The sequence below is a fragment of the Dasypus novemcinctus genome, chromosome 10 (genome assembly GCF_030445035.2).
Source record: "Dasypus novemcinctus isolate mDasNov1 chromosome 10, mDasNov1.1.hap2, whole genome shotgun sequence".
In the NCBI taxonomy this organism is placed as follows: domain Eukaryota; kingdom Metazoa; phylum Chordata; class Mammalia; order Cingulata; family Dasypodidae; genus Dasypus; species Dasypus novemcinctus.
Window position 1 is genome coordinate 85,602,600 of NC_080682.1, and position 12,530 is coordinate 85,615,129.

Sequence of the window (12,530 nt, forward strand, 5' to 3'; positions counted from 1 at the left end):
TTTGTGCTATTTGGTGTGGGTTAAGATTAATTAAGGAAGAAAAGATCTAAATGATGGAGAAAACTGTTGAGTATGGTTTATATGTGTTTATGTGTACTTGTGTATTCTATCTATAAATATGTGTGAAGAGCTATCAAAGATTGGAGAAAGGGAATCTTCTTGTTTCTTTTAAACAAATGCATATTTAATATTGATACCTCTTCCAAGTAAATCTAATTATAATTTTATAAAGTCAAAAACAAACAAACAAACAAACAAATGGTTGAAAGTGCAAGTCCGTAGAGGCATGTTACACGCATAATCTAATAAATAGGTCACTAGGCAAGAAGTCAGATTTCCCAGTTTTATTTTTGGTTTTGGCATCACTTTGCTGTATACTTGGGGCAAATTATGTTCCCTGTAGGATGTTAGCATCATTTTCTGTGTGCCTCCTGTATATAAGTATATGAAGAGGTTGATTGGAGACCAGCAGTTTTCTTAGACCAGCAGTTTTCTTAATGGGACTGTTTGAAAAACCTAAAAGTTCACTCTATTCTGGGGTATTAGAGACTCCACTTTTACAGTATTCTCCATCATTGCTGTAACCTTTACACCTGAGCTTCTGATTTCTTCCTGTGATCTACTTGGGAAGGCATGGTAACAAGAGGACTATAGAACTACCTATGTGTGCTTCATCAGCAATTCTACAGCTTCACAGTCCCCATTTCATCCAGTCTGCCTGCTGAAGGTCACATGTTTGTGGGGGTAATTACATAACTGGATATTTTCTACCTTGATTTATAGTAGGTAACCTTTGGGTCTAATAGTCCCCATAGGAAATCTCAGACTGGGGAGAAAAGAACTGGCTTTCTCAAGGAGTAAGCACCATGAAGGTTACACATAAAGATTACACATAAAGATTACACGTAAAGATGAGAGAGTGAAAGACATCTTGGGGATGACTGACAGAAATGATACTTGTTTATAATAAAAATTTCTAACATAATAAAAGGCATAAAGAATAAAATAAAAATTAGCTCAAATTTTACCACCCAGAAATAACTACTTAAAACATTTTGTTGAACATCCTGTGTTGCCTTTTAACTATACTGTTAGAAGCTTTGAGGCAGGATTGAGGAAGTTAACCTGGATCTGTGCTAGAGAGTAGTGGGTTAGGGTGATAGCTGGTTTAGAAAACAGACTGTCCCAGGGAGAGGAAAATAGAATATATATATTCCCTTGCCCCCTAAATTAGAATTCATTAGTTGCTGCCCTGTAGGCATCAGATTCTGTAAAAAGCCTTTTGTTCCTTTTAACACCACCACATAATCCCAGCTGGCCCTGAGCAAGTGAAAGTGCTGTGCTGCCTTTGTGAGGCATCCTTTGTTCTGTGCTTCTCTCTTGGGCTTCATTGTCCAGGTAGGAAGCAGTTCATTCACAGCTGTGTCAGGGGAATCAAGGAGATGATATTAAAGAAATGTTGTCACTTCTTTCTATCTTGGGCCCTTCTTTCCTTTTACTTTTTTCCTACTTTCTGAGAACACACCTTGAATAGCCTCATCTGTCTGTCTGTCTATATCTATCTATCTGTCTGTCTATCTATCTATTTATCTATCTATCTATCTGTCTATCTATCTATCTATCTATCTATCTTTAACCACTAATCTGTGTCTTGAGCTCCCATTTTATGAGTATCATGGAGATAGACCAGGAGGAGAGCGGTTGTGATTTAGTATTACAAACTTAGAATTGGGAAAGGGCATTGTGACACCTTGCTGGAAGAGATTTGGAATACTTTTTGGTATTGGGGGGATCCATGTGGTTACAACTCCAGAGAAGTTAAATCTTCCCATTTCATCTCTCAACAAAGGTGGGAAAGTAATGGGGGAAACTGACTATATAGGGTTCATTGCATTTTCCAGGCTACTTCTTGCTCCCAAGTTGTTACACAGGAGTTAACCTCTTCTCAACTGGAAAAAAAAGGGTCATGAGGAGTTTTTGATACATTTGCAAGTTACTTGTTTGCCACTGTCCTCTGTGTGCTGGGAAGAAGCAGTGTGAGGCTATTGTATGAGACTAGTAATTGCCTATCTTTTTTATTCCCCTTCACTTTCTTATTCCTCCCTCCTTCAGCCTAACTTTTCAAAGAATGACTCAGTGCTGTCTGCTCAGAAGGCTATTTTTTCTTAATCTAGCCCATCTCTGAAGTGAGCTTGAACTGCTTTCCCTTCCCTAGACACCTCTGACCCAGAGGTATCTATAATATGTCAATGCAGCATTTAGGGTTTATAAAATTCCTTAAAGACATTATATATTTGGCTCACAGCAGTGGGAAACAAGGCGAAGCAAGCATTGTTGATTGAATATAGTTATTTTTAGCTGCCTCTATGCTTCCTATTGGAGAAACTGCTTTTTTCTGTCTTGGTAGAATAGAACTGAGGGATAAATGATTGTATTGTATATCTCTGGTAGGTCACTGTGCCATGTTTTGTTAGCTGTATGGACAGGACTTTTGAGCAGGTGGTCTTCATGACTAGATGATTTAATACCATCTTTACTGTCTTTTTAAATGACTTGGCCTATCAGTATTTATAAATTTAAAATCTCAAAGGACTGAGCAAGAAGACGACTTTTCTTAGGTGCTAAACATTTTTTGGCCCTTTAGGCAAGGACTCAAAGTTATTATCTATCTATTGGAGGAACTCTAGGGAGTGAAATTTAAAGGGAATCCTCTAGTCTTTGGGTCTTTGAGATAGGAAAACTCTCTTTTTTAATTAAAGATTGGTAGGCATAGCAATTTTGGCACTTATTAAATGTTTATTGAATGAATGAATGTACAGACATGTTAAAACATACAGTTTTAGTAGAGTGAGAGCTTGTGGAATAGTTATATTAAGTTAGACTTACCATGCTACCCTCCTACCTCTTTTTTTTTTTAGAATATGGGGATAATGGAACAGCATTTTGATATATAATAGAGGTACTGTGGCCAAAGGAGGGACACTTTAGTAATGGAGCTGGAAGATTGCTTATCCATAGGGGAAAAAGTTGAAAAAGGATCCTTATCTCACACTATAGCAAAATCAACCTCAGATGGATTAAGAAATTAAAAGTCAAAAGCAAAAATTTAAATATTCTAGAAGAAAATACTAATGAATACCTTTCTGGCTTCTCTGTGGGGGAAAGATTTTATAAACAAGATATAGAAAACACTACCCATAAGTAAAAAATTGATAAGTTTTATTTATTTCTTTAAGAAAAAGATAATTTTATTTTAAAGAAAGTGAAAAGATAAAAGGTAGAAGTTATTTATAATACATATAACCTACAAAAGGTTAGCATCAATGGATGGCAACAATTTCAACAAATCAGTAAGAAGGTGATAAGCAACCAAATAAAACAGTGGGGCTAAAGTTATGAACAGGTATTGCACAAAACTTCACCAGAAGTCAGCAAGGTGTAAATCACATTGACAGTACAATAAATACCATTTTATACCATTTCACTGGTACCATTTAAGATGTCTGATAATACACAGTTTTGGAAAGGACTTAGCTCAAAAGGATCACATTGCTCTTGAAATTTGGAACACAGTGAAGCATTATCTTATAAAGTTGGACATTTGCATACCTTACAACACAGCAGTTCCACTACTAGGATATACCTAAGAGAAGATCTTACACATGTGTAAAAGGAGACAGGTATAACAATGTAAGAGCAATAAAACTGGAAATAACACAAATACTCTTTAATACAAAAATCAACAAATTGTTTTATATTCATACCACCAGCAGTTTATGAGCTTCCTGTCTCTCTGCATCCTCTCAAAAGCAATCTTAAAGCCAAAAGGGAGCATAGAAATCATCGATCCCAGCCACCAAATCTTACAAATCAGGACTGAGGCTCAGAAAGGGATAATTGTACACTCAGGGTCCCATAAAGAGATAGTAACTGAGTCAGGTATAGAACCTAGACTTTCTGCCTCCTAGTGTTTTCACTACTGTAAGAATTCACAAGTTCATTAAACATTTAACGAGCATTTACATATGTGAGATTTTTGTGCTAGAAGCTTAACATCTATGTCATTGTATAATCCTCAACACTTTCTAAACTGAGTGGGTTTTTTTTCCCTTCTTTATCTCCATTTTACCACTAAGGAAACAGAATCAGAGAGGTTAAATGACTTCCCCAAGGTCACACTAGAAAGAGGCAGAGGAAGACTGGAACTTGGGTCTGTTTCTGTCCTGAGGCCCATCTTCTTTATATCATACCTCATGTCTTCCAATTTCAGATGTTTTCACTTCCCTCTCTAGTTCATTATCCTTTTTAAAGCTTCTTCCTAAATGCTTATTCTGTTTTGATTTTCAGGCTAATCTCTGCTTTGTGGACATTGACAACCACTTCATTGAGCTGCCAGAGGACTTGCCTCAGTTTCCCAACAAGTTGGAGTTTGTTCAGGAAGTCTCTGAGATTCTCATGGCATTTGGCATTCCTCCTGAAGGGAACCTTCATTGCAGTGAAAGTGCCTCCAAGTTGAAGAGGCTCCGGGCCTCTGAGTTTGTATCCGACAAGAGGAATGGGAACATCGCTGGCTCCCCTTTGCATTCCTATGAGCTCCTTAAGGAGAATGAAACCATCGCCCGGTTGCAAGCCTTGGTCAAGAGGACTGGGGTGAGCCTAGAAAAGGTAAAGTATTGTATACGGGTCTGTGCTGGGGTGCTTATGCTAGTAAAATAAAATGTGGGATGAGAATGTACCCAGTTCAGGACAAGGCATATTTGTGAGCAGTGAAAGAACGTGCTGTGTGGTAGGCTCTGGATTTAGCTCTGACAGACATTGTCCTAGTAAATGCCACTTAAATCTAAATCTTGGTAGTTTCTCACTTGTATATCAAGGAGAGCCTGATGTCATTTTATATGAACACTACAACAGAGTGATTTGGAGAGATAATAGTGGTAATTCTTGTGTTCAGATCTCTTTCAGATTCATTGCCTGTGAGTTTCACAGCAACCTAAAGAAGTCAGAACAGATATTCTCTGTTTCATAGCTGAGGAAAGAAGCTTAGAGAGCCTGAGTATTTTGCCTGAGATTAAATGCCTAATGAGTATCTCAAGTGAGATTAGAAAACCTGGCCCTCTTGAGTTCTAGTCCTATTCTTTTTCCAGAGATGTACTTAACTTTCCATGTGCTGACTTTGATGAAACCATCAACTTTCTGTATTTGTTTACCTATCTCTTCACCCTCACCATTTCACTGGTACCATTTAAGCTATCTTTCCCCCTTCCTTCCCCCTCCTCCTCCCCTCCTTCCTTTTCCCTCCCTCTCTCCTCCTCCCTTTCTTTCTCCCCCTCCCCTTCCCCCACCCTGCTGTTTTGTTTTGTTTTTGCAGTCTGTGTCCATTCGCTGTGTGATCTTCTGTATCTCTTTCTCTTTTTTTTGTCCTCTTCTCGTTTTTTTCCTCTAGAATTCACCAGGATTTGATCCTGGGGACCTGTGATGTGGAGAGAGGTTCCCTGTCACTTGCACCACTCAGTTCTTGGTTTCTTCTGCACTTCACCTTGACTCTCCCCTCATCTCTCTTTTTTTGTTGTGTCATCAACTTGCTGTGTGACTCACTTTTGCAGGCACTGAATCACCACACAGGCACTCACACAGGCACTTGGCTCACCACGCAGGCACTGGTTCGCTGTGCAGGCACGCTTTTCTCTTTTTTTTTTTCTTTTTTACTTGTAGGCTCCAGGGATTGGACCTGGGTCTTCCCATATGGTAGGCGGAAGCCTTATCACTTGAGCCACGTCCGCTTCCCTGCAATTACTTTTGCAAATTCATATAAACAAAATGGACTGATGTAGTAATTTTGTTATTGTTGTTTTTAATTTTAGTAAAAGTTGTGAACTTAGTAAACAAATATGCATAACATTATATAGTGGCCCCATACATCACCCCAGAACCAACACCTTGCATTGTTGTGAAACATTTGTTACAAATTATGAAAGAATATCATCAAAATTTTAGTACTAACTATAGCCCATATCTTATATTTGGTATATTTTTCCCCCAACCCACCCTATTATCATTTTTAAAAATTTATTTTCAGGGAAGCAGACTTGGCCCAACGGATAGGGCATCCGCCTACCACATGGGAGGTCTGTGGTTCAAACTCCAGGCCTCCTTGACCCACATGGAGCTGACCCAAGGGCAGTGCTGATGCATGCAAGGAGTGCCCTGCCACACAGGGGTGTCCTCTGCGTAGGGATGCCCCACGCACAAGGAGTGAGCTCTGTAAGGAGAGCCGCCTAGCCCGAAAGAAAGTGCAGCCTGCCCAAGAATGGCGCCACACACACGGAGAGCTGACACAAGATAACGCAACAAAAAGAAACAGATTCCTGCTGCTGCTGCTAAGGATAGAAGGGGTCACAGAAGAACACACAGCAAATGGACACAGAGAGCAGACAACTGCAGAGGAAGGGGAGAGAAATAAATTTAAAAATTAAAAATTAAAAAATAAAAGTTATTTTTGTTGCAGAAGCTGTGAACTTTAAAACAATCATGCAAATGAGTAGAATATACCCATCAACACCACTTCACTGACATAACACACCATGGTGGGTCTTTTCCTGCAGATTATGAGATAATATCATCAGACTGTTACCACCAACCATGGTCCACAGCATACATTTGGCACACTTTTTCCATATTCCATGTTGAGCGTTTTTTTAAGTGAAGTGTGAAACATTTCATTTTCCTTCTTTATTTAATCAGTAGAGCAGATTTTTTAAAAAATTTTTTTTTATTATAACCAGTTAAAATAGAATAGAGAAATATTTAGGGAGATTAAAAAGGTTTAAAAAAAAACACAGTAAGGAAAATCCTTGGGGAGAAATAAGGAAAGTAATAAGGGGGAGAAGGCAGAGCCAGAGTTTGACCTTGTTGCTTTGCATTATCATTTTCTTATTGACTTTCCAGATTCTCTCCTTTTCCCCCTAACCCTGGGGATAATTAGCATCTTTCCCTCTAGTGCTGCTCTTCCTTTGCCCTTAATGATCTTATTTCTACTTTCATTTAGGAGCTAGATGCTTCCAGAACTCCCTCACTTACCTGTTCTCCATGTCAGAATTCCTTTCTTTGTTTTTTGTCCTTCCCATTTTTTCTCTTTTGTCAACTCCCCCCATTAGCTCCTTGGTAAATGACCACTGGAAAAAAATCAACTGAGTTGCATTTTTTCGGGAAAAAAAGAAAAGCTTGAGTATTCTTAAGTGTTGTTTCCTTTTTGTAGCTGGAAGTGCGTGAAGACCCGAGCAGCAATAAGGATCTCAAAGTTCAGTGTGATGAAGAAGAACTCAGGATTTACCAGCTAAACATTCAGATCCGGGAAGTCTTTGCAAATCGTTTCACTCAGATGTTTGCGGATTATGAGGTGTTTGTCATTCAACCCAGCCAGGATAAGGAGTCCTGGTTTACCAACAGGGAGCAGATGCAAAACTTTGATAAAGTGAGTATAGTCCTGCTAGGAAGGTAGTAGGGAATGAAAACATGCCAGAATCCTCTTGAAGATGTAAAGGAAGATGGGGTTTTCTCTTAATAATGGTATGTCCTGATTCTTCCAATGTTGGTAAAATCTAAGGTATTGTTGCTTTAAACAATGTGTAGTTTATTACTGTCAGATGATTACCTCCATCCAAAAAGCCATCTCTTAAAGTAAAGATGCAGATTGACCATCAGGATTCTGGAAAGGTTGGTTACCTAGGTTGCCCATCTAGATTACTTAGGTAAATTTGGGCAAGTGTGTCAGCTTCAGTATATCTGAAATGTGAATGTTAAAAACAAAAAGGAATGTTTTCTTTTCATAAAGACCTGGGAAGAATGGACTCAACGGACCCCTCGTGCATGTTGTCCTGGCTGGTCAACACTGACATATTCTTTCCCTCTTCCCTGTCAATGATTGTGTTTCCTCTTGGTCCCTCCAGGCTTCTTTTCTATCAGATCAGCCTGAACCTTACCTGCCCTTTCTCTCAAGATTCCTGGAGACCCAGATGTTTGCTTCTTTCATTGACAACAAAATCATGTGTCACGATGATGATGACAAAGACCCTGTGCTCCGGGTATTTGATTCCCGAGTAGACAAGATCAGGCTGTTAAATGTTCGGACACCTACGCTCCGCACATCAATGTACCAGAAGTGTACCACTGTGGATGAAGCAGGTCAGGCCTCCTTGGAGCTATACATTATGGATAGCATCACTGACATGTCCCTGTTCCAGCTTCTTTCCCTGGTTCTGCCTTTGCATGTGTGCCCAAAATATTCTTCCCTGTCATTTTTACCTGGCAAACTTCTTATCCTTCAAGAATGCCTCACTTAGGAATGGGTCCCTCTTTAAGTAATAGAGAGAAACCAGTCAGCAGAGGGTTAAACAAATAGGGGTTTATTTTTCTCAAAGTAGGAAGTACAGAATTGGTGTTTGCTGGTGTTGACTCTGCTGCTCAGCAGTGTAATCAGGAACCAAGATTTTATCATTTTACCCTGCTGTCCTTAGCATGTTGACTTTTATCTTCATACTTGCTGACTCATGGTTACAAGAGGCTTTGTGTTCACATTCAAAGCAAGAAGAGGGGAAGGTCGATGCCAGCTGTATCTCTCCCCCTTTGTATCAGGAAAGCAAAAGCTTTCCTAGGAATTACCAAGCCATAACTACGTTACGTGGCCATCGTTATATGGAGGAGAGGCTGTGACTGTGGGTATTGAACTGAGTATATTGCTACTCTGTACAATATTGGTTGTTTCAAGTGTCTAGTCCTGTTTCAGGATTACCAGCTAGTTAATTCTAATCTCTTTTGCCAGCTCGTTAATTTTTCTGGTGAAGGGAGCATCTGCTATTCCATCATTTTGCCCTGAGTAGTTTGTTTACCTGTATGTACTGATCAGTTATTCTGCTTAATATTCAAAAAGGACCCTCATCAGATCTCCTGGGTATTCTCTGTGTAGCTTCCCCCTCTCTATACTCTGTCCTATTGAACTTTAGCTGCCGAGGTCTCTCAAAACTCTTACCTCTGTTTCCTTAACTCAGAGAAGATTGCCTAGATTTTCTTTCCCTGTTTCTTATCTTTGTTTCCTTACCTCAGAGAATTTTCCAGATTGACTGGATTTTCTTTCCCTGGGGCATAGTAGGGGTTACCTCATTTGTTTCCTGTCACTCAAGGATCCCTGCCCTTTGTTGCCAATGTCTTAAAAACCATTTTTTAATATATTTTGTCTGTTTTGGGATTTTTTTCATTGTTTCAGATAGTCCCTGTTATACCATTTTGCCTGGAGGTGGGAGAGTATCCAGCTTTTAAAAACATTTGACTTGTTTTTCTTGTTCTGAACCAGAGAAAGCAATTGAGCTGCGTCTGGCAAAAATTGACCATACTGCAATTCACCCCCATTTACTTGACATGAAGATTGGACAAGGAAAGTATGAGCCCGGCTTCTTCCCTAAGCTGCAATCTGATGTGCTTTCCACTGGGCCAGTCAGCAACAAGTGAGTCAACCCCAGAGATTCCCTGATCCAGCTCCCTAGCTACTTAGTCTGGGCCTGAGCTGGTATCCTCAGAAGACCCCTGAATTTTGAATAAGGAAATAGGTGACAGAGTATTTATCAGCTCCTGTCTCCACTTGCGATAACTTCACATGCACAGGACCTGCAAAAAGCCAGGCTGCATGTGGGTTAAAATCATCTCATTACTGAATCCTCTTTATCACCTAACCAGCATTATACCTTCAATAAGTGGTGGTTGAAGTAATTGGAGTCTGAACTGAAAGTAGATAACAGTAGTAGTGTTGCTCTCCCTTAGTTACTTTTATAGTTGAGTATATCAAAGCCCAGACAATTGAATGAGTATAGTTTTGGATCTGCATGAAAATGTTTTGTAGGTATTTTAAGCAAGGCATGTCTGTGTTCCTTGGAGAGGTATCTGTTTCTTACCCAGTCAGTGATGTTTAAGCTACTTTTCTTCAAAGTCTCTGAGGTATCTATGTCGTCGTCTTGCCCAGCATTGGCTCATAGACATTCAAGTGTTTTCCTGTCAGTTGGCCTTACTTTCTTAGTGGGATGTTATGAATTGCCTGCTTTGATTCTGTCAGGTGGACAAAAAGGAATGCCCCTGCCCAGTGGAGGCGGAAAGATCGGCAGAAACAACACACAGAACACCTGCGTTTAGACAATGACCAGAGAGAGGTAAGACTACTTATGTATGACAGGGAATGACCCTATTTCATGCTACATCTCCTTCTCTTTGCTATTTCCTTGACCTTGATTCAAGAGTTCAAGCAATAATGTCTTCCCATAAAGAAGGGTTAGTAATAGGACTAGTTTCTGAAGGTTGATACCAGGGCCTGGGTTATGACAAATACAGGATATAGAATGTTTTGCATTTGGTAGCCAGCCAGTAACCATTTAGGTCCTCTCCCCAAGCCAGGCCATATTTGTATCCCTATTCAGGAATAAGTCACCACTTAGAAGAGAGCCTTTGAAAATCCTTACCTCACTCATTCATGCTTGTTAACTCACTTATTTCCTAGGGTTTGTGATAGGAAACTCAGAAGTTAAGAATCTGAGGGGGAAGGTATGTGGGAGTGGGTGGGGGGGTGGGAAATCCTTTTAACATTGGTTAGGTTTTTGTGGGGTTTTTTGTATGTTGTATGGTAGTAAAGGAGTTAATTCTGTGAGACTGAGAAGGAAGAAAAACTGAATCTGGGTTAGTGCTGTGAGTCTCTGAACCTGGCTGAAAACAACCTTTTTTCTGCTTTTTCTGTATCTTAATTTAAAAGGCAATCTTGATTTTTTTTTCTCAGAGTATCAAAGGAGAGGAATGTTATCAAGTGCTTGGAGACTAGTGCTTCTTGCATTTACTTCCTAAATCCCCATTATTTGTAAGATGAGTTTTTCAGTTCTACTACATAACTTGTTTCCAGTAAAGTTTCTAGTTATATAAACCTCAGGTTGGAGAACTAGCCTTACTTAGTTGCAGCAAGTTGTGAAAAAGGGGTTTCACCTTCAGAAACCTTTTTCAGGAACTTCTCTTTGAGAGAAGGCCTTGTCATTTGTATAATACAGATAAAACCCAATAAAGCGTATTTTTTTCATGTATTTCTGGCACCTCAGTGAATGGGGAAATAACATATTTTACCTTTGGTATTTTTAAAGCAATACATTAAAATTACAAGTACGCTTATGAATTTTTTTTAAAAGATTTATTTATTTATTTCTCTCCCCTTCCCCCACCCCACCCCGGTTGTCTGTTCTCTGTGTCTATTTTGCTGTGTCTTTTTCTTTGTCTGCTTCTGTTGTTGTCAGCGGCCTGGGAATCTGTGTTTCTTTTTGTTGCGTCTTCTTGTTGTGTCAGCTCTCCGTGTGTGTGGCACCATTCTTGGGCAGGCTGCACTTTCTTTCACGCTGGGAGGCTCTCCTTCGGGACGCATTCCTTGCGCGTGGGGCCCCCTACACAGGGGACACCCCTGTGTGGCACAGCACTCCTTGCGTGCATCAGCACTGTGGATGGGCCAGCTCCACACGGGTCAGGGCGGCCCGGGGTTTGAACCGCCGACCTCCCGTGTGGTAGATGGACGTCCTAACCACTGGGCCAAGTCTGCTTCCCGCTTATGAATTTTTAACTGCTCAAAACAAACTGATTTATATGATACAGGTGTACTTAGATTTTTTTGTGTGAGGTTGGCATGAGTGGGTATTGGGTATTGGTGTTATTTTCGAAGTCTCCCCTGGGACTTTCACCTCATCTCTGTATTTCTTCTTCCAGCATTGTTTATTGAGCACTTTTTTCTTGGTCAAGGTGACTGTACCAAGCACTATGAAATATAAATATGACAATGAAATGGCCTTGTCCTCAAGGGATATTAGTTAATGGGAGTGAAGCCAGGTACACAAATAACTTCAGTAGAAGAGTCTTTTGAATTGACCATAAGAGAGGCAAACCAATGATTAATCACTGATTATAAGAAGAAGTCATTTCTACCTGGGGTATTCAAACAAGACTGTCTGGCAGAGCCAGCATATATTTAAACCTTGGATTACTTTAACAGTGTTAGAAAGAGAGAAAAAAAGATCATTTCAAGTAGAGGAAGTGGCAAGATCAAAAACTTGGTGGTGGCTGTGTAAAGGAGGCTGTGGGTAGAATGTTTTAGAAGAAGAGTTAGATAGCTAGTGAGTTAGGAGGCAGGTAGCAGTAGTCCATGGGATAGTAATTAAAGCCTAACCTTGGGAATTGGTAAAAGTGGCAGATTGAAGGGCCAGAAGTTAAGAAGGACAGAATTGTGCTAATGGAGTAAATATCGGGGAAGGGAGAAGATTGGGGTAAAAATGATGGTTGTGGACCTAAGACTCTGAGATCATGTTAGTGTGCAATTTACTGCATTGATGTAGGGACTATATCTATCTAATTATATAAATAATCACCAGCACATTGTAGAAAAGCAAAAAAATGCAGTTGTTGTTTTGCATGTGACATCTGATTTTCCAGGCCCTAATTTAGCAAGGTTATTCTTTATTATGGAAAGG

At 39.8% G+C, this 12,530-nt stretch overlaps 1 protein-coding gene across 3 annotated transcripts in view; it reads left to right on the plus strand.

The window, feature by feature from the left end:
* DENND5A (DENN domain containing 5A) overlaps positions 1 to 12,530 on the plus strand; it is a 115,020-nt gene that overhangs the window by 82,375 nt on the left and 20,115 nt on the right. For all 3 annotated transcript variants that reach the window (XM_004470256.5, XM_004470253.4, XM_071218216.1), the window contains 5 exons: positions 4,348 to 4,665; positions 7,256 to 7,471; positions 7,947 to 8,181; positions 9,347 to 9,497; positions 10,100 to 10,193. In XM_004470256.5, the coding sequence (XP_004470313.1) occupies positions 4,348 to 4,665; positions 7,256 to 7,471; positions 7,947 to 8,181; positions 9,347 to 9,497; positions 10,100 to 10,193 (1,014 nt within the window). The remainder of the gene's footprint in view (positions 1 to 4,347; positions 4,666 to 7,255; positions 7,472 to 7,946; positions 8,182 to 9,346; positions 9,498 to 10,099; positions 10,194 to 12,530) is intronic.